General features: G+C 42.9%; 1 protein-coding gene across 2 annotated transcripts in view; it reads right to left on the bottom strand.

Annotated features, from left to right (window-relative positions):
* Window positions 1–19,912, bottom strand: part of SND1 (staphylococcal nuclease and tudor domain containing 1) — a 459,246-nt gene extending 439,334 nt beyond the window's left edge. For both annotated transcript variants that reach the window (XR_005203511.1, XM_017549554.2), the window contains exon 1: window positions 19,548–19,912. Coding sequence is in view for 1 of the 2 variants with exons in the window: in XM_017549554.2 (XP_017405043.1) it covers window positions 19,548–19,625 (78 nt within the window). In the remaining variant the exon portion in view is untranslated. The remainder of the gene's footprint in view (window positions 1–19,547) is intronic.
* Window positions 19,913–22,848: the final 2,936 nt, after the last annotated feature.

Raw genomic sequence — 22,848 nt, 5'->3', positions numbered from 1 at the left:
GAGCATGATAAGGCAGTTAGGGACTCTTGGCAAAGGGGATACAGGAGTCATCTGTATTATTTTAACTTTTCTCAATGTTTGAAATTATTTCACAGTAAGTTTTTTAAAACACCTTTCAAGATGCTAAAAACATACTAAAGGCTGTTTTGGAGCCTCCATGATAGACAAATCATTGGAACTCCAGATGGTGGTTCCGAAACTTTGCCTCTCCCTAGCTCAATCTTCCCTCTCTCCACACACATACAACTTCTAAGAATTTGAATATTCGTATCACTATGTTGCATGGACCATATATCTTTCTATGTGATACATGCACTGTTTCATGCTCTTTTCCAAATGAAATACAATGGTAGACGCTGTCAAATCACAGAATTCAAACTTTCTGAGTGTGCTGTTCAAAAAGACTGTTGCCCCATAAAAGATCTTCAGTTTTAGAGATATCCCTCTTCCTTCCTATGCCAATTACCTCATGGTTTTTTTTAATTGCATATAAACATGATCTGTGGCTGAGTGCGACGGCTCATGCCTATAATCCCAGCACTGTGGGATGCCAAGGAAGGAAGATCTCTTGGGGCCAGGATTTTATGACCAGCTAAGTCAACAAAGTGAGACCCATTACTAAAGAAAAATTAAAGATAAATAAATGTGATCCAGTTAGGTTTTATATTCAGAAAAGCTAGAAACCCCTTAGTGTCTCAAAAGATTTGATAAACAAGTGATGGAAGTTCAGAGTTAAAGTAACTGAGAACTTTCTATAAGAGGCAAGATCATTAAATATATTTTTGGTTTAAGTATGTTTTCTAATCTGGCCACAAATCCTTTACTCTTGAGAGATGGCTGTCTTTACTTTCAAAAAAGAATCGTATTAGGAGTGGCTTGCATTTGTAATCCCAGCTACTCTGGAGGCTGAGGTGGGAGGATCAGTTAGTCAAGGAATTCAAGACCAGCCTGGGCAACACAAGCATCTTAAAAAAAAAAGAAATTAAAACTAGGCCAGGTGCAGTGGCTCACACCTGTAATCCCAGCACTTTAGGAGGACAAGGTGGGTGGATCACGAAGTCAGGAGTTCAAGACCAGCCTGACCAAGATGGTGAACCCCCATCTCTACTGAAACTACAAAAATTAGCTAGCTGGGTGTGGTGGTGGGCACCTGTAATCCCAGCTACTCGGAAGGCTGAGGCAGATAACTGCTTGAACCCAGGGGGCAGAGGCTGCAGTGAGCCAAGATCAGGCCACTGCACTCCAGCCTGGGTAATGAAGCACGACTCCTTCTCAAAAAAAGGAAAGAAAAAATTAGGCCAGACACGGTGGCTCATGCCTGTAATCCCAGCACTCTGGGAGGCCGAGGCAGGCAGATCATCTGAGATAGGAGTTTGAGACTAGCCTGGCCCACACAGTGAAACACTGTCTCTACTACAAATACAAAAATTAGCCAGACATAGTGGCACACACACCTGTGATCCCAGCTACTCAGGAAATTGAGGCACAAGAATCACTTGAACCCAGGATGCAGAGTTTGCAGTGGGCCAAGATCACGCCACTGCACTCCAGCTTGGGTGAGAGACTCTGTCTCAAACAAACAAACAAACAAAAATTATAATTAGTTAAATAAATAAACAAACAAATAAATAGCAATGCCTAAGTCCTCTAGTCTAAACTAGAAACAAAGAGAAAAGCTGCTTTGGGAAATGCCAAGAGAAATTCTCTATGTTAATATGCAAGATGCTGAATTTTATTTCCTTTTTTCCTTATCAAATCCTAAGACTTCCTCCTCCTGTCCCCACACCTTTGACCTTCTCTACAATGCAGGCTGTGTGGATCAAAATGTAAAGGCAATAGAGTAACATTTTTAGCCAGCACAGTACATGGAGGGGACAGGAAGAGTCTCCACTGTTGATCAACTACAGTTTCAAAGCACTGAAGAGTTAAGTTATATGATTACTAGTCAACATGGTTATAGACTCGGGAAAAATGATTCAGTCGAATCCTATCGTCTTTCAGTAGAAACAAAAGAAAAATTAAAAAGGCAGAATTGAAGAGAAGTATGTGCAGAAAGCTGCTGAAGGAGATGACCAGTAATCACCTAAGAACCTGTTAGAAATGCAGACCCTTAGATCCTACCCCAGACCTAATGAATCAGAATCTACATTTTTATAAGATTCCCAGGTGACTGATGTTTGCACAGTAAAGTCTGAGAAGTGCTGTCCATTAATTCCCTGCCTCTACTCCCCAACCTAACTTCCTCACTCAGAAACATATGTTCTCCAGCAAATTCTGCTTAAACTTTGGCCTTCCTCAAAGAGGACTCTCCAATTCCCAGACTAGATCAGATTGCCCTGCTATATGAACACTGTACTGCTCTCCCATAGAACTCATGACAATATTACGTAAGAGAATAATTGTTTAGTATCAGCCTTCCTCTCTATGCTGGATGCTCTGGAAGGGCAAAGACCATGTCTATCCTATTCACCATGGTAAGCCCAGAGCCCAGAACAAGACCAGAAACAAATAAGTATTTTTTCAATAAATAAAAGCCCCTACTGTATATCGAGTACACTGCTAGACTCAGGAGACAGAAGACAAAAACAATTGAGACACGGTCCTTGTCCTTACTACAGCTCATAGCTTAGTGGATTTTTGCTCAAGCGAAAGAAATTCAAACCCCTAACAGCATGTGCTTCACTCACAGCTGCTTTACCTATTTCTCTGCCAAATGACAAGAGGTGGTCCACATGTTTCAGGGGCCTTCCACTGCCTCGGCAAAATCTCTAGGCAGGCATACCTTCAACCTCTTCCTCCCTTCGTTGGGATTCTCCATTACCACAGTGCAGTCCCTTGTTCCGCCTTCTCCCTCTGCCCTCTTTAACGCAACTCCAACTTGCCTCTGCATCACTGCATTCTCCCCCAAGAAGTTCATGTCATCTTTGACAACATTTGCTCCAGCCAGCTTCCCTCAGCACTCCACTCCTTTTTGTTTTTTATTTTTTTTGAGACGGAGTCCTGCTCTGTCACCCAGGCTGGAGTATAGTGGTGTGATCCCAGCTCACTGCAAACTCCGCCTCCCAGGTTCAAGCGATTCTCTTGCATCAGCCTCCTGAGTGAGTGGCTGGGACTACAGGCGCCGCCACCATGCCCGGCTCATTTTTGTATTTTTAGTAGACACAGGGTTTCTCCACGTTGGCTAGACTGGTCTCACACTCCTGACCTCAGGTGATCCACCCACCTCAGCCTCACAAAGTGCTGGGATTACAGGTGTGAACCACCGCACCTGGCCAGCACTCCACTTTTTATAGTATATCAAATTTCCCTTCTTACCCACTTCAGTAATGTCTTACCTAACTCATTTCTAAGCAATCAATTACTTCCTGTGAGCTGTCAAGCCTACTCTATTCTCCACAAAAACCACTCAAATCTATACGATATCCCTCACCACTTTGGAGAATCTCTTAATTAACTGCGCAATATTCAATTGTCTTCCCACTTTCCTCAATCACTACCTATATCCTCCAAAGGGATGCTTTGTGTCTGAGCAAATGCAATCATCTCTTCTACAATTAAAGTTTCCACGAATCTTATATTCGTTCTTGCTTCCTAGGCAAGACTCTCTCAGTAGATTTACCGCAAAGCTGATATCCAATACCATGGTAACAAAAACACATCTGAATGCCTACACTGAGAGCAATGACAGAGTAACAGTATTTCCTTTTATCTTTGGGAAAGCTCACAAGAGAAATACAAATGGATGGGCAAGGAACACACTGTGACAAGGAGGGAGGTGCTCAGTGGAGAAGGCACAAACAGCTTAGGCTCCGATCAAGCCAGGTCACTGTCTGACAGGTGCAAAATCCAACCCCACCCCACCATAACCCCAGATCCCAGTTGGAGAAAGTTAATGTAGCATGTGACATCATGGAAAACAATGCAGCCACTAAAAACACCAAATTCTATACTCTTTGATTTTGATATAAAGACCTATTCTAAGCACTGTATGTGCATGTGTGTGTAACACAGATGTGTTCTTGTGCCTGTCATGAGTGGGATTAACAATTCCAAGGACTGTGCTTTCTAAATATTTTCTGACACCCCATCTGTAATATTGTTTACCAAATAATGATGGGTTGGGCCCTAGTCTAAAGGCTCAGTTTGGGCACTACCAGAAATCCGTTAAGTCCAGCAACCCCTTCCTTTAACTGGGACCCTTTCCTCCTCCCCAATTCCAAGTCCCAGAGAAAGGAGAGAAGCGTAAAACAGTTGCTATTCCTGATCCAGGGATGGGGAGAGCTGCTATGGCATTACTAGCCACAATGAACATGGCTGCCATCACCTCATCTCTCCTCCTCACAGCACTGCCTCACTGTGCTCCTGAACGAGACGTTCTATACAAAATATCAAATCATAATAAAATGATCAAATGTGGTAGGGGACCTGTATACCAGATACAACTAAATAAAAGCCGACCAGAGATCTTGAAATATCTTAGAGAAATGAAAATGACTGCATTTACTCTTCCTCAGGTTTGCTTCTATAAAGTCATGAACACTTTTCCCTAAACTTGACCTACAGAAATAGTGATGTTAAATTTAATACTCGGTGTTACTTAGAGTGAATCATCTCTAAAGAATGTCTAATATACTCACTTGGGTTTATATACAGAACTGACCACAGAGCTTGAGGAAATAAGTCAGCCTCTGTGATATTCATGAGAAGCATGACTTTTCTCTATTTATTTTCCAAACGCAAATAGGAAATTTTTCCTATTTGATAGTCAATTTTAGATATCAAAATAAAGCACAAATCACAAGTCTACCATAAAAATTTTAGGATCCTTTATTACTAAATTAAGATATCATCCTAGGATTCTCCTCATTATTAAAATCCTAGGGAGATTATTATAAAGGAATAAAAGCTAAAGTTCCCTGGTCATCTAACGCAGCTGGCTAACGTTAGAGAGCTGATCATTCCTTCCCCACAATGCCAGTGTCCCTGCCCCTTCCCACCCTCCCTCATCACACACAGATCTGCACACCTCAAGATATTAAATGGGTAGCTATATCACCACAATCTGGAACTTGCTTATGCAAGTACTGTCCATAAAAAGAGACTGCTCATCCATTTTTATTAAGAACACTCATAATAGTCTACCTTCCCTATGCTATTACTAAAGCCCAGCTCTGTGACTGTCCACACATTTTTTTTGAGTGGGGTACTCTCTCCAATGAATAACAAATAATTAAACTCTTTAACACATAAAGCAGAGATTTCAAATGAAAGTTTATGAGCAGCTCCGACTCAGGTGCCACCTTTACTATATGTTTAGCCTTGTGCCATCAACCACTTCTAAAAATCAATTTTCTGAGGCCCTTTTTCTCAGATAATCTGAGTCCTGAGTTTATTATTCTCTCTACATTGCCTTTCAGCTTCTCCTGTTGATAATCAAAGAAACACATTTTCTTCTACGAACTTTTATTAACAGCGCCGGTATGGGAACTTTTAAGGATTAAATGGAAGCCAAGCAGTCCGGGCTAGCAGCCCCACACCACCTTGCTGGCAACATAACAGCAAGTTATTGCTACAGGACAGGGGCCTAGTACAAGGGCAGGGTGGGCTTAGCCCAGAGCTGGACCTGTGTCCTGCTGAGAGCTTGTGGGAGGTCTCAGGAGACTCTAAAGCCCTCACAAGAGAGCAACTTAACAAGATAACTCCGATTTTAAGTGGCAGAAGCAGCCTCCTGGCCTCTGGGCTGTGAAAGGGCTCAGCAGCCAAGAACAATAATCCAAGTAATTACCACACAAAATAATAGCTCACGGCAGGATTTCAGGACCCAGGTACTCTGGAGTGTCCCTCTACCTTACACACGGGGAGGAACAGAATGCACCATTTTCTCATTAAAACCTGCAACACAGTCCTGATAGGCAAACAGATAAATTTCACTTGGCACAGTGATTCTATTTGGGGTTATTATCAAAATTTTTTTCATGTCCCAGTATTAAAGGCTATAAAACAGTGATTCACAGCCAGGCGCGGTGGCTCATGCCTGTAATCCTAGCACTTTGGGAGGCCGAGGCAAGCAGATTGCCTGAGCTCAGGGGTTCAAGACCAGCCTGGGCAACACAGTGAAACCCCATCTCTACTAAAATACAAAAAAAAAAAAACATTATCCAGGAGTAGCGGTATGTGCCTGTAGTCCCAGCTACTCAGGAGGCTAAGGCAGGATAACTGCTTGAACCTAGGAGGTGGAGGTTGCAGTGAGCAGAGATGGCACCACTGAACTCCAGCCTGGGAAACAGAGCAAGCCTTCGTCTCAAAGGAAAAAAAAAAACAAAAACAAAAAACAGTGATTCCCCCTCTCCTAGAACAGAATTTCTAAGGCTGAAAATAACATCACATTAGTTATTTCAGAGACTGGAAACAAATACCTCTAAACCGCTCCCTCCTACTACAAGAATCCACTGCAGCGGTCCCTAAACCTACCACTGTGGCCTTCCTTGAATAAAGTCTGCATTACCATCTTTAACAAGTGTCATGAATAATTTTTTTCTTTAATGTTGACTTTCCATTTTCAATAGTGAAATTTAAGTTGCTTTAAAAACAAAATTACGGGGCCAGGCGCAGTGGCTCACGGCTGTAATCCCAGTACTTTCGGAGGCCGAGGTGGGCGAATCACTTGTGGTCAGGAATTTGAGACCAGCCTGCCCAATATGGTGAAACCCCATCTCTACTAAAAATACAAAAATTTGCTGTGTGTAGTGGCACACACCTGTAGTCCCAGCTACTTGGGAGGCTGAGGCAAGAGAATAACTTGGACGCAGGAGGCAGAGATTACAGTGAGCCAACTGACAGTGTGAGACTCCATCTCAAAAAAAAAAATTACTTAAATTTTAAAAGTTGTTGACTGTCAAAAAGATTTTCAAAACTCAATTAAGTGATATGTCAAAACCATTGCAGGAGAACAGAAACATGTAAAGCCTGGGAAACTTCGGGTAAACCAATACCAGGATTAAAATGAGCACTTCCCAATATCCAGAAAGGCTGCAAACCAGATCCCCTGGTCCAGTGATACCTCCCCAAACAACTCTTAAAACCGAGTGTTCTCCTCCATGCCAGATGCTGTCATTCTTACTACCACCTACCACCCTAAAAAGGACAAACAACTGTTTTTCTTCTGTAGTCACACAAACACTTCTGATACCAAATGTGTGTGGGTTTTTTCCACACCAAGCAATCTTCCATTTCTCTGCAGACACCAAGTAGGTGTTCTACGATTCAATTCAATTCAGACACCGTCTTCCTGGAATTAGTGACAGACCTCACAAGTTAAAGGTGCCATCATACAACACTGCCCCCATTGCAGATGCCAAGTTCAAGCCACCCTCAGTGACTGACCAGCTATAAATTGGGGGTTCCCATGACCCTCTTCCTGGGTTCGTTAATTTGCTAAAACAGCTCACAGAACTCTGGAAAAAAGCTTTCTTACTAGTATCTAGATTTATATAAAATTATACAACTCAGGAACAGCCAGATGGAAGAGATGCATAAGGTGATACATAGTGGGGCAGAGTGCACAGCCTCCATGCCTTCTCTGGGCACACCACTCTCTCAGCACCTCCCCATTTTCCCCAATCTCAAAGCTCTCCAAACCCCATCATTTAAGGCGGTTACTACATATAGACATGATTTATTAAATCACTGGCCATCAGTGATTGAACTCGATCTCTAGCAACCAGGCCCCACTCACACTTAGGAGCTTCCCAGAGTCACTAATGAACTCAAGTGTGGTTCAAAGAGGCTTGTCTGCCGAACACAGTGGCTCACGACTGTAATCCCAATATTTTGGGAGGCCAAGGGAGGCGGATCACTTGAGCCCAGGAGTTCAAGACCAGCCTGGGCAAGACAGACAGACCCCATCTCTACAAAAAATACAAAAATTAGCCAGAGGATCACTTAAGCCCCCAGGCTGAGGCTGCAGTGACTTGTGATCATGCCACTGCACTCCAGCCTGAGCATCAGAGTGAGACCTTGTCTCCAAAAAAACAAAAAAGAAATGACTAGAGTTTAAGGAGCTCTATGCCAGGAAGACTAAGACCAGGCTAGTCTTTTTACATCACAGGATCACACACCATCTTCTAAACCAAGAAGAAAAAGGGAAAAGAAGAAGAGCTATCAGCCTACAAATAGGAAAAAAGTCAGATTTCTCTCACAGACTTTGCCCCTCACCTCCACCTGTCATCTGTACTTTAGGAAGTCAAAAATTTCCTTAGTCATGGAACTCTCCAGAACCCACAGAAAACAGATAACAGCAAAGCCCAAAAGGACCTACTCCACCTGCCAGTACTAAGACCTTAAGACATCTGGAGGGGGGCCAATTAAGTACAGTAGGCCCTCACATCCTTGGATTCAACCAACCATGGGTCAAAAATATTCAGGGGGGAAAAAAACAGTAAGAGTAACAATGCAACAATTATAAAAATAATTTTTTTCAATAAAATACAGCAACCATCTACAGAGCATTTACACTGTATTAGGTAATATAAGTAACCTAGAGATGATTTAAGGCATACAGGAGGCCAGGCACAGTGGCTCATGCCTAAAATTCCAACACTTTTGGCGGCTGACGCAGGAGGACCGTTTCAGCCCAGGAGTTCAACACCAGCCTGGACAAGATAGGGAGACCTCATCTCTACAAAAAACTTAAAAACTAGCCGGATGTGGTGGCATATACCTATAGTCCCAGCCACTCAGGGGCCTGAGGTGGGAGGATCACTTGAGCGCAGGAGGTTGGGGCTGCGGTAAGTCATGATTGTGCCCCTGCACTCTAGCCTAGGTGACAGAGAGTTTCTGTCTCTAAATAAATAAATAAGATAAATAAAGAAGGTTGTGCATGGGTTATGTGCAAAAACTATCCCATTTCATACAAGGGACTTGAGCATCTCCAGATTTTGCTATTGAGGGGTTGGGGAGGTCTTGGAACCAAATACCAAGGGACAACTTCAGTTATTCACCAAGGCCCAGGTACAGGGCCCTGCCCTCCATAGAAAAGACAAAGTGGCTTTTAGGAATACTCTTATCAGGAAAACAAGACTACCAAACATAAAACAATTATTGAGTAATGAGCTATTAAGCTGTATTTTGCCCTGAATTTTATCTAACATGACACCTGTAAGAAATAAACAGGTAAGGTACAAGTAAAGCACCCCAACCACCACCAAAAACACTGAACGGTTACAGAAAAGGTACTGGTGGTTGCCCTTTTAGAATCTATCTTATACAAATGCTAGCATCCCAGCAGAAAGATGTATAGTTCAGTCAGTGCAATAGTGCTCAGAATATGAAAAGCTGAAAAAAACATATATCAACAGAAAAAAGATAATATACATCCAAACTATGGAATACTGTTCAACCATTAAAAAAGAATGAGGTAGATCTATGACAGAAAGATAGCCATGACAGTTAACTAAAAAAATTGCCAGACACATAGAAATTGACCCTATTTCAGTTTCTTTTAAAAAGGAAGGGAGGGTGTGTATCTGCATGAAACATTTTGGAGGCAAATATACTGTTGACATTTCCTGGGAGGATAAGAATGAATGATAGAAAACTGAGGGGCAAGGAGGGCAGAGAGAGATTTTGTTGTTGTTGTTGAGACTGAGTCTCCCTTTTCTGCCCAGGTTGGAGTGCAGTGGCATGATCTCGGCTCACAGCAACCTCCATCTCCCAGGTTCAAGAGATTCTCATGCCTCAGCCTCCCAAGTAACTGGGAGTACAAGCACACGCCACCGTGCCTGGGTAATTTTTGTATTTTTAGTAGAGAAGGGGTTTCGCCATTTGGCCAGGCTGGTCTTGAACTCCTGACCTCAAGTGATCCACCCACCTCATCCTCCCAAAGTGCTGAGATTACAGGCGTGAGCCACCATGCACAGCCAGAGATTTTTAGTTTTGACTTCATACCTTTCTACTGCTTGAAATTTTAACAGCAAGTCAAGGATATAAATACCAATTATTCAATTACTAATACTAGATGACATCCACCTGAATACTTTGAAGGAATTCCAGGATAAACTGGAAAAACTATTGACCAAAATGAAAAAAGGCCATCGAGCAAACTGTAAATGTGACCCCCTAATCATACGGACTTCATAAGACCTGAGAATTATAAGAAAATCTTACTTCCATATTAGACAAGCTAGTGGAACACAAACACTAAGACCAATGAGTAGGTCATTTGGGGTTTTAGCGCTGTTAAGAATGGGGCCTATGACTAAGAAACAGGACAGATCCAAAAGGCCTAAGGATGAGGCTCCTCAGGATTACAAGAACAGAAAGCAAGGAATTTAAAATCTTAGTTTTGTAAATGACACTAAAGACTTCCATTGAAATAATGTGCCAAGTTATTGGTGCCAAATTATAGAAAGATCCTGGGAATCTATGCAAACAGAAGGAAAAGTGGCAGATGAGTGTTAAAATGAGCATATGGCCTAACTCAGGCATATAAAACAACTTCTCATCTGTCATTTGTGACCTAGGAATAGAAACTGAGTCACTGTAAGTGGACCCTGAGGACCCCAGCCCAATACTGAGCCACAAATTAAAAACAAAGCATCCTGGGAACCATCAAGACAAATGTCAAGATAGAGAACCACTATCCTCCCCTCATAAAATTCCAGTGTAACCACCCCACATGCATACATTTCATTTATCATTTATGTCCTGCCCCTTCAACTACAAACAGTACAGGAATTAGTTAAACAAGATCAGTGGATCTCAAATGCCAGCTCCAAATCAATCCCAAACAGATTCTTTCAGAATCACCTAAGAGTGGCTTATTTTGAAAATAGATCTTTCCAGGCCAGTCCCAGAGCTTCTAATTCAATGCCTGTGAAAAGTCTTCTAGATAGTCCTGATGCAATGCCCTGTTTAGGAAATCACTGAGTTCCTTTCTCTCACTCTGAATCTACTCTAGAAAGGATTTAAGAAGGCTTACTATAAAAAATAAACTCGAAAGTAAAGAAATCATGTGAGCAACTGCCAAGAATAGATTAAAATGATTCCTATACAGACTGAGCATCCCTAATCCAAAAATCCAAACTCTGAAATGTTTTGAGCACTAACGTAATGCTCAAAGGAAATGCTCATTGGAATATTTTGGATATCAGATTTCCAGATGAAGGAAGCTAAGCCCTAAGTATAATGCAAATATTCCAAAAACTGAAACACTTTGGGTCCAAGCATTTCAGATAAGGGCTATTCAACTTGCACTTGTGCATTAAATGGATGTGAAAAAGATCTGAAAACAAAACTAAACAAAAACTAAAGATCTGGCTCCAAGCAAGAAGAGCAGAGCTCAAAATCCTATTAGGCCCCACACTCCCATCAGTCTCCCAATCAAGAGGTGGGCAAGAATAGACTCTCCCTATGAGCCAGCAGCTCCCTAAAGTTTCCTCCTCTCCCTCTCCCTTCTCAAGTCAAGATCTGCTGCACCAGGAAAATGTCAGGGTGTTCTGAAGTAGAGATGGGACAAGGTGAATAAAACCCACCAGCACCACTGGGTTTCAAGCAACACTCCCACTATTTTATCCTGATACACTACTGAAAGGAAACCAAGCACCCCCTTCTATCTCCCCTCTATCCACTCTACCATCCAATCATTTACTTTCTTTCTAACTCTCCGGTCTTCCACACCAGAAAACCATATTTCCACTAATCCACTTTCTCAAAATAAAAATTTAAAAAAAGGCCGGGCGCGGTGCCTCAAGCCTGTAATCCCAGCACTTTGGGAGGCCGAGGCGGGTGGATCACGAGGTCAAGAGATCGAGACCATCCTGGTCAACATGGTGAAACCCCGTCTCTACTAAAAATACAAAAAATTAGCTGGGCATGGTGGCACGTGCCTGTAATCCCAGCTGCTCAGGAGGCTGAGGCAGGAGAATTGCCTGAACCCAGGAGGCGGAGGTTGCGGTGAGCCGAGATTGCGCCATTGCACTCCAGCCTGGGTAACAAGAGCGAAACTCCGTCTCAAAAAAAAAAAAAAAAGGAATAGGAACAGAAAACCTGCTTTATGCAAGATAAGCAGCAATTCAAAGTCAAGCCGTTAAGGTATGAGATTTCTCAGCTTTGTTTCGGCATGCCTAAAAGAAATGTAACACAGGGTTTCTTACAAAAACACAGCCTTATGGGATTGGAAGATGCTTAAAAACAATGCATCCAGCAACCTCATTTTAGAGAAAAGGAGAGTTTGAAGTGGAATATCTTACCCAACATTACCCAAATGGCAGCACCCAGGCCAGAACTTGTGCCCCCTGACTTCCGGGCCAATGACCTCTTCTCTCTGCCACACTGCTTCCCAGGGACAAAGTTAATAAATTAGATTACTAACTTTAAGTACAGATTCCCTAAATCTCCTTTATTCCTCTTGTTACACATGAGGTTGGTGTTACAAGACCATCTCAAGCAGACTACTCGCCACATAAACAGAACTAAGAACTTAAGGAGCCTCAAAATGTGTTGAGGAACAGAGAGGACATGGTACTAAGTTAAGTCATGCATAATAAGCATGTAAGTGAAGAAAATGTGCCAAGCCAGTTTATATCATAGATTACACATTGCAAAAATGGCATCTGAAAATGACATCAACATTTTAATGTTTTATTTTTCCCATAAGTTGCTTAACTTCCTAATTTTTAAAAAATGCCAACCAAAACCACTGTTCATTTTTTTCTTAAACATTAGAGTGAAGAAAAAGATCATTAATTTATCATAGAGTCTCATGAAAGTAAGTGAAATCTCATAATATTCCATCCATATCAAATGCTCACAACCTGTGACTCCATATCAATTTCTGCTGTAAAAGCAAAAAGCATATGTCAGTTTCCCAAGAGAGGAAGTAGCAACAGAAATCAGATGTGTTTCTCCCAGCAAGAAATAAGAGGAAAAGCCAGGTAAGCCCAGTAAGAATTGGGTCCCTTTACTGCATTTCTTTTCCCTGATAAGATGAAAATTTTCCTACAGTATGTACCTATGCTTTCTGGGAGAAATGAAATAAATCCAAAGATCAGGCTCCAAAGGATATCTACTATGCCCTTGTTAGAACCACAACTGTCAGATGTATAGCTAGCCTATGCTGAGAAGCAAGTGCAAGTGAGTGCACAACAGGCTTTAGATATCCTTGTTACCTGAATTCAAAAACCTGGCCAATTTTCTCTGCTAAACCTACAAATGGAAACCACAATTTTCACTTGCTTCACAAATTCCATCCTCCAAGTAAACTGGGGCATAGATGTCACCAATCATTTGCCCACTATTGCCAGCACTGGTCACTGCGTTCAGAAGTCCCCACCCATGTTAAAGAGCCACAGGGTGTGTGAGCAAGTTCTTACCTGATTGTTAGTTTTGATCCCTGAAGCATGCTACTTTGCTTTTCAATAACACAGTTCACTAAGGCTTGCTAGGCAAAAAAGTACTGCCAGAGGCAAGAGCAGCAGTAAATTCCACGTAGTAACAAAATGCTAACAGAAATATAAACAACGGCAAGTTTTAGATGCTATTAAGTATTAAGCTCTTACTAAGCCTACTAGAGGCATTTTTTTTTTCATTCATGTTTTTCCCTCCATTAGAAGAAAAATAGTGACTTTGGGAATACACAGGACTTGATAGTCAGAAAATCTTAGTCTTAATCCTATTAGAAACAAGCATATGACTAAGTATTTTTTCTGATCAGTCTCCCATTCTTTTTTTTTTGAGACAGAGTCTCACTCCATCACCCAGGCTGGAATGCAGTGGCTCGATCTCAGCTCACTGCAACCTCCGCTCCCCAGGTACAAGTGATTCATCTACCTCAGCCTCCGGAGTAGTTGGGACTACAGGTGAGCACCACCATGTCCAGCTAATTTTTCTTTGTATTTTTAGTAGAGAATGGGTTTTGCCATGTTGGCTGGGCTAGTCTCCAACTCCTGACCTCAGATGATCCACCTGCCTCAGCCTCCAGTGCCCAGGCTCCCATTCTTAATATTTATTCAGTATACTTAATGTCAGCTATTGATCTCACCAGGGTACCAGAAAAATGACCACCTCCACTGCCTTTCTTCCTTTTATCACCCTTAAACACATATATTACATAATAACTCAGGTTAAACCCAAACCATTTACATAGGATACTGAACTTGAAGAAACTGAAGAGCTACTATAAAAACACTAAAGAAAAAATCACAGGCCAAGTGCAGTGGCTCATGCCTGTAAACCCAGCACTTCGGGAGGCCAGAGTGGGGAAGATCACTTGAGGCCAGGAGTTCGAGACCAGCCTGGGCAACACAGCAAGACCCCCCATCTCTACAAAAAATAAATAAATAAATAAAAGATTAGCTAAGTGTGGGAACATCCACCTGTAGTCCTAGTTACTCGGGAGGCTGAGGCAGGAGGATCCCTTGAGCCCAGGAGTTCGAGGCTGCAATAAGCCATGATTGTGCCACTGCACTACAGCCTGGCAACTAAGTAAAATCCTGACTGGAAAAAAAAAAAAAAAAAAAAAAAGAAGAAGAAATCAGAAACCCCAGGAGCTTTGCACTTGCTGTTCCCTCAGCCAAGAACACGCTTCCTTTATGGTTAGTTTGTTGATGTTCATGAGATCTCCGTACACATGCCATCTTCTGAGAAGTCTTTCCTAAAGATAGTCTCAAAGGAGCTACCCTCTCCCTTACTCCCAACCATTCTGTCCCAGTCCCCTACCTGGTATCACTATCTTATATGATCAGGCTTATTTCTTGTTAACTTCTTTATTGTTTGATTCCTCCATGAGTCCTAAGGACAGAAATCTGATCTACTTTTAAAATTATGTTTCTCCAATGCCAGAGCTTGACAGATAGCAGATGATCAGTAAGTATTTGTTCAGGAAAGAAAGCAAGTATGATTGCTTATGATTCTATTTCATTAGTTACTACACTGCTAACATAACTAGAGCCAGATGGATGCTTCCTTTTGACAGAAAAATGACAGAAAACCTTTAAGATACAGCAGAAACTTAATGTTCCTTTACTTATAATCTGGATTAAAAGCTACCAGGCTCACCTGCTGGGAAACAGGCAAGACCAGCCAGGCCAACATGGTGAAACACCCATCTCTACTAAAAATACAAAAATTAGCTGAGCATGCTGACACGAACCTGTAATCCCAGCTACTCAGGAGGCTGAGGCAGGAGAATCGCTTGAACCCAGGAGGTAGAGGTTGCAGTGAGCCAGGATAGTGCCACTGCACTCCAGCCTGGATGACAGAGCAAGACTCCATCTAAAAACAAAAACAAAAACAAACAAACAACAAAAAAAAACCCTAAGAAGCATTTAGCTATAATGAACTAAAGTATAAGTAGCATTTCCTGGAGGCTATACACTGAAGGACTCTCCACTAAGCTCCCCAGCAAGAAGTCTATGTCTTGCTTTACAACAACCTGGCAGCACAAGTCCTGAAGGAGAAAATTATGGCCCTCTCCTCCCTTGTGTCTCTTTGCCTTGGTCACCCAGTGACAATTACAGTTCTTAGTATGAAACAAAAGATGGGGGCTAGCTGTGGTGGCTCACACCTATAATCCCAGCACTTTGGGAGGCTGAGGCAGGTAGATTACCTGAGGTCAGGAGCTCGAGACCAGCATGGCCAACATGGTGAAACGCTGTCTTTACTAAAAATACAAAAAATTGACAAGTGTGGTGGCACATGCTGTAATCCCAGCTACTTGGGAGGCTAAGGCAGGAGAATCACTTGAACCTGGGAGGCGGGGGTTGTGGTAAACCGAGATTGCGCCATTGAACTCCAGCCTGTGCAGGAAGAATGAAACTGTGTCTCAAAAAAAAAAAAAAAGAAAGAAAGAAAGAAAGAAAGAAAAAGAAAAAAACAAAAGACTGGCAGAGGCATTCCTTTGCCTTTCCGAGGCAATTAAGTGGGTAGGGGGAGAGGGTAAGGTGAAATGGGAACTGGGATTTGGCATTGTCCATCCTCCCTTTAGCCTCCCGCACCATAAGCCAGATAAGATACGCTGCTTTCATGGCTGCTTCTGGTAAGTAATGAAGATTCAAGAATTCAAGATTCATTCTGCTGTTTCGAAAGCTTGACAAGACATGTGAACATACCCAATGAGAAACAAATGAATGAAAAGATATAGAAAATGGCTCTATCCCCAAAACAGAGTAAACCAGGTCAGTAAAACCAGAGAAAATAGCTATCTCTAAGCTGCTAAGGCGGGAAAGGTGACTCAGTTTATACTAAGTACCCCAACACTTCTCCCAACCTCATCTACTTAATATCTGCTGACAATATTCTGTTGCAGTTAAAGAATATCAAGCAAATTATTCAAAGAAACACAGACTTTAAATCCACCAGGGTTTCAAGTAAATAAGATCTGATTTGACAGAAGACATGTACTTATCCAGATTATATTTTGTCTACCCACATACTCACTAGTCTCATCCCAACTCAGAAAATACAAATCCATCTCCAGTTTTTCCATCATCTTCACTGATTTTTTCCATAACAGAACAACTCCAAAATGTTAGTATCAACTTACTGTTCACTTCCTCCTTAAATAGTCCAGAACCAACGCTGTCCCTTCACCCCCACTCTCAATAGCAGACAAAGAGGTATTATCATCACCGTCGTTTTTTAAAAATCGGTCAAAGTATTTTACAACTGGATTCCCAAGTTCTTCAACCTTAAATAAAATAATGTAGGACTTAATAGGGTAGCAAAGCAGAGACCAGAAGAAACTTGTGCCTTTCATAACCCTACAACACTTTCTTTTGCCAAAAAAGAGGAAGGACTATTCCTCTTTACCGCAGCAAACTTCAACCCTAGATGATTTCAGACCAACAGCTCGGCCTGAGTCCAGATAAATCCAAAGAGTTCACAATGAAAAAAAAGCATAGGTTAGTCAGTGTTCCAATTTCTACCTCTCTCCCCAAAAGGCAGAAAAGTAGTATCTCCTGTTTTCCTATTCATCAAACTATTTCTTTCTCACTTTCATCTGTCACAGAGCTCCATCTTCCTTTGTAGCGTTCTTGCAAAGCAGTTCCTGGTACCAATGGAAACTATTACTCTCCAGGAAAATACAACTTCGCTTAGCAGAAGAGCTTCACACAGAGCAATTTGCCAGTGGTCAATTTTTCATTCCAGACAAGGCTTCTAAGCCTGGCACAAATCTGCCCGTCACTCTGCAGTTCACTCAGCTTCCCAGCCCTAATCCCTGCCTGTAATTCACCCATCCCCTGTAGTGTGGTCAGAGAAGACACTGCAATCTACACTCAGTACAGACCGTTCAAATCACTCAATTTTATACACCGCCTTCCAGACTCAACCATCTTCCACACCATACTCCTATGCAAAAACCATAAGCACCAAATGAAGTTTCTTACCACACATAATAGCAGCTCCTGGACAAGACAAGGAGTAACATCTAATCTTTTCTCAATTAAAGACAGCTTCGCTTTCCTGCAATTTGCGGCTATGTATCACTGGCCCCACCCTCCATGTTATAAAGTAATACCCTGGAGTCATGAAGTCAGAGACATGCATGATATTGAAGAGCATGTGCTGTGGCAGACAAGCCTGGGTTCAAGTCTCAGCTCTGCCTCTTATCACCAATATAAGGTACTTGTCTTTGAGTACACTATTCTTTCTAAGCCTCAAATTATACATCTGTAAAATGTAGCTGATAATTGTTATCTACTTGTTTGGTATTACAAATGAGACAATATGGGCAGAATACCCAGCACAATACATGACAATAAACAAGTAATTGGTGATATTTAGTATCCATGGAGGTAATTTGTGGGCAGTCACTGCACAGAATCCAGATGCCCTAAAAGCCTCCAGCATTGGCAGAAACAAAACTATGTTCAGCCTCATTCTATTCCCATTCCACAAATGAGAGAAGCCTTTAAGAACAATTGAAACCTCAGCAAGGAGAAATCTCAGAAAGATCCACTCAGTACTGCCAATCTCAACACCAGACAACCAACAGATGTTTTTGTTCCTATGTTGAAGGGAAGATTTGTGCAAATGAAAAAGCTAATGAAAGAAGCACCACTTTAGGATAATCCTTTCATGGGTCAGGTCAGTATTTCAGAGGAAAAATAAACGCGGATCCTGGAAATTCTCTTCTCATTCAGTTTCTGACCAGTTCTGACCCTCCATTATATATAAACAAAAGGAAAAGGCAGTATTAAAAATCCCAGGAATCTCGGCTGGTGGCAGACTATTACCTAAGAAATGAGCACATAGGACTTGGGAGAGGGGATCTTAAAATCGGCTTTACACACACATAAGCTGCAGAACATTTTATTCTTGTGAAAGATAATGGGATAATAAAATAAAATTTTACTTATTCACTTATTTTTAGAAACAGAGTCTTGCTATGTTCCCCAGGCTGGTCTCCAACTCCTGACCTCAAGTGATCCTCCCATCGCGGCCTCCTAAGTGGTGGGATTACTGGTATGAGACACCACACTGGGCCTAAAATAAAATTTTTTAAAACTTTCTACAACAGCAAAACTTGTGAAGCTTTGGGAGAAAGTATCACAAAGGATATTTGCTGTTGCAGATGGAAATGTCAGAACTGCAGTATGAAATGACATCTAAAAGTTTACAGTCATCATAAACCAGAAAATTTGGTAAAACCAAGAAATGTCAGGTTCCAAGATTTGGGAGGGTTGCGGGGAGGACAACTGGGGGCAGGTGATAAAGTGAATTTATATTATCAAATTAGGAGTAAATTTTAAAAATAAACTTCGAAGGTTCAAATTCAAAATTCAAGAATTTTCAAAAAGTTGAGGGGATATAAAATTAGGCAGAATCTATAGTGCTATGAGCACTAGACTGGAAATCAGAACACTTGGAGCTCTGGCTCCAACCCAAACCACCATGTGACCTTAAGCAAGTCACTTGCCTTCTTTAAGCCTATCTTCTTATCTTTAAGGGGTGAGAGAACAATGATTACTAAGATTCTTGACGGCCTAACATTTTAAAAGTCAAAATTTCACAAAGATCAGGAGCTCTCAAGTCTACACAAGAGGTGGAAGGAAACAGGAAAAGAAGGCCAGAAAGTGAGGAAACTTGAGAGTCAAGTAACAGCATTTGTGGGAACAGAAAAGTTTCATGCTGCCCAAGTACTCGTAGTACAAAAGAGCCGATGTCAGGATCTCAAAAAACCGCAAACTACTCAGCATATGTCAAATGAACAGAAAGACGGGGGATGGGAGGACAGGTATCAACGAATTGTCTCCGTTAATCACTCAGTAATCGATCTGTCCTGGTAAACAGCCAGGAGATCCGAATGCCGCGACCTTGGAAATCACTGTGACCCCTGATGTCAAGGTGTCCCGGAGGCAAGGACCAAGGGGAGTCCGTGTCTGCTTCCGTCTAGTCAGAGGATTTGGAGAACCGATGAAAAGTGAGGAAGGGGGCAGAGGCAAGGGGATCTGGGACACGAAGCAGGCTGGCGGGAGGTGGAAAGGAGTCAATGCCTGACTTCCGCCCGAAGGCGGGCAGAGGGGTCGGTGTCCGGGGCCCGTTCTCACCATCTTGACGATACCCCGCTGCACGGTGGGGACCGCGGGTCCCCCGGAGGAGCCGCCGCTCTGCGCGGAGGAGGCCATGTGTGGAGATGCAAAGGCAACGAGTGGAGCGGCTGGCCGGACTGGAGGTGTCAATGTGGGTGTCGGTGTTGGTGGAAGGGAATCGAGGCGAGGGGCAGCCTGGCGACCAGCTGTGGACGGTGGACGGGACGGACTCGCTGGGCGCTCACAGGAGCAGCAGCAGGACTCGGAGCGAAAGAGACGCGATCTCCGCCGCCGCCACACGTTCTACTCGCCGCGCAAGCGTGCCAGAGCGCCACCGCCCTCCGGCCAATTAGCGCCCAGAGCTCGCCGGACCTCAGGCCAATAGGCACCCTGCTCTCGGAGCCCCGCCCCTTGGTCCCCAAAAGGGTGGCGAGTTCCAGGAAGCGCTGAAAGAGTTGATTTGCGAGGATGGGCTAAGTATGGGGCGGGATTTCCGGGGCAGCCGGAGTAGGTAGTGTCGGGAGGTGTAGTGGGAAGGAAAGGACACGTCAGCATCTGGCCGCGGGGCGCAGGGGGCCATGGGAGCTATAGGGGCGGAGCCAGCCGTGCCCTCCCACCTGACCCCGCCCATGACGCCCCGCCCCGCCGACCGCAGGGGCGCACACTTGGACTCCGGCCTAGGTGGACGCCGCTCTACCCGGGAATGGGGCCTGGGAGGGTGGAGCCACGCATGCAGAGTTCTGGAGGAATCTCCGTACCCGCTTTACTCGACTTCCGACATTTTACCTCGGCTAGAAGTATGGAGAGAACTTGGAAAAGTCAGAGCTCTGGGGAACCGCCTACCGATGTGCGCCTTGACCCGCCACGCGGCCGCGCGCCCTGCTTACAGTCGGGAGTGCGTCTTGTTCTTGTTTGTGTCCCTGGGGTCTAGCACTTGTGAGACGTTCCATTAATGTTTGTTGGTGCGAGGAATAAATGTCTCTTAGAGGAGGGACGTCCCTTGTATACAGGGGAGAATGACTGTCGTTCTTCTGCCTCTTCCCAGCTGCTCCCGTGACGTCAGGGAAAAGCCTCGCTTCACGCTCTCAGACCGAGTGTGAAGCACCTCCAGCCGCCGGATACCCTCCCCTAGCCCCAGAAAAGAGGTGGGGGAAGGAACGGGAGAGCCAGGGTCTACAGATATTTAAGTGACTGTTTAGCGAGAACTAATATTCATTGAGTGCCCACTATGTGGAACCAAGGACTTTGGTTAATCGTAAAACTTGGCTCTACACTAAGGACAGTAATTCCCCTGTGGTTTTTTGTTTCTTTGGTTTTGTGGGTTTTTTGAGACAGTCTCGCGCTGTCTCTCAGACTGGAGTGCAGGGGCACGGTTATGGCTCACTGCAGCCTTGACATTCCTGGGCTCAAGGAATCCTCCTGCCTCAGCCGCCTGTGTAGCTGGTACCACAGGCACGCACCACCATGCCCGGCGAATTTTTTTTGTAGAGATGAGATCTCACTTTGTTGCCAAGGCAGGCCTCCTGGGCTCAAACTATCCTCCTGCCTTGGCCTCCCAAAGTGCTGGGATTACATGCATTAGCCACCGTGCTGGGCCTGCTGTACTCTTAAAAGATTGTCAGTTTATTTTCCCACACTAAACATATCCCAAGGTCAAGTTTTGAGGTCGCCATCTTCTTAGATCCCTAATTTACCACCCTTTTAAAAAAGAAGAAGAAACAAACAAAAAAAACTCTATGGGGTTTCATTCCATCTGATTATACCACTCTCCATCTCGTGGCTTTTTTATCTACCCTACCCCTACCCCTACTACTCTTACCCTGTCATTTATGGAAATTGTTAACACTTGGTCCACATTCTTCAGCCAATAATCCTGAAATACTTCAGTATCTATGAGCATGACTTATCCCAAACCCTGGCCTCTTTGCTCCTTGTCCTCATCTTCAGTAAACTTCACCTCTGCACCAATTTAGGACGTCCCCCAGGACAGATAAAACATAACTTCATGGACACTATTGTAAACTCAAACACCTTGTACTTTGATCGTAACTGCTGTCTTCTCTCCCTTCTCACTCAGTTATTATCTCTTTTTTTTTTTTTTTTTTTTTTTTTTTTTTTTTTTTTTTTTTTTTTTGAGGCAGAGTCTTGCTCTGTCGTCCAGGCTGGAATGCAGTGGCACCATCTCAGCTCACTGCAACCTCTGCCTTTCCTTTCCGTTCCTCTTTCCTTTCCTTTCTCCTTTCTTTTTTCCTTTCCTTCTCTCTCTCTCTCTCTCTGCATTCACTATTTTTAACTTATCGCCTCAGTGGCATTAGTTGCATTCACATTGTTGTAAATATTCTGTCTCTATGAGTCTGACTACTCAAGTACCTCATATAAATAAAATTATATTGTATTTGTCTCTTTGTACTGGCTTATTTCCCTTAGTGAAATGTTTTTAAGGTTTATTCATGTAGCATATATCAGAATTTTCTTTCTTTTAAAGGCCGAATAATATTCAATTGTATGTATATACCACATTTTACAGATCTATTCAGCTGTCAATAGACACTTGTTGTTTGTAAAGAACATAATGCTGCTATGAGCACATATAATTTGAAATCCTGCTTTCAGTTATTTGGGATATATACCCAGAAGTGAAATTGCTGGACTACATGGTAATTCTATCTTTAATATTTTGAGGAATGACTGTACTGTTTTCCATGGTTCCAATTTCTCTACATCCTTGCTGACACTTGTTATTTTCTGTTTGTTTTTTAAATAGCCATCCTAATGGATATGAAGCGATATCACAGGGTGGTATTGATTCGTGTTTCCCTAATGATTAGTAGATTGAGCATCTTTCACATGCTTATTGGCCATTTATAGAGCATCTTTGGAGAAATGTATGTTCAAGTCTTTTGCCCATTATTAATTGGGTTGTTTATTTTTTTATTGTTGAGTTGTAAGAGTTCTCTATATATTCTAACTATTAATCCCTTATTAAATATATGGTTTCTGAATATTTTCTCCCATTGCATGGGTTGCTTTTTTACTCTTTTGATATTGTTCTTTGATATTTTAGTTTTTTTTTTTTTTGAGACGGAGTTTCACTCATGTTACCCAGGCTGGAGTGCAATGGCGCGATCTCGGCTCACCGTAACCTCCGCCTCCTGGGTTCNTTTTGAGATTGAATCTTGCTCTGTCGCCCAGGCTGGAGTGCAGTGGCAAGATCTTGGCTTACTGCCACCTCTGCCTCCCGGGTTCCAGAGATTCTTCTGCTCAGCCTCCTCAGTAGCTGGGACTACAGGCATGTGCCACCATGCCCGGCTAATTTTTT

Source organism: Cebus imitator, unplaced genomic scaffold, assembly GCF_001604975.1.
Source record: "Cebus imitator isolate Cc_AM_T3 unplaced genomic scaffold, Cebus_imitator-1.0 Scaffold219, whole genome shotgun sequence".
Lineage (NCBI taxonomy): Eukaryota > Metazoa > Chordata > Mammalia > Primates > Cebidae > Cebus > Cebus imitator.
The sequence above is the reverse complement of the archived record's forward strand: the minus strand, read 5'-3'. Positions and strand labels throughout refer to the sequence as shown.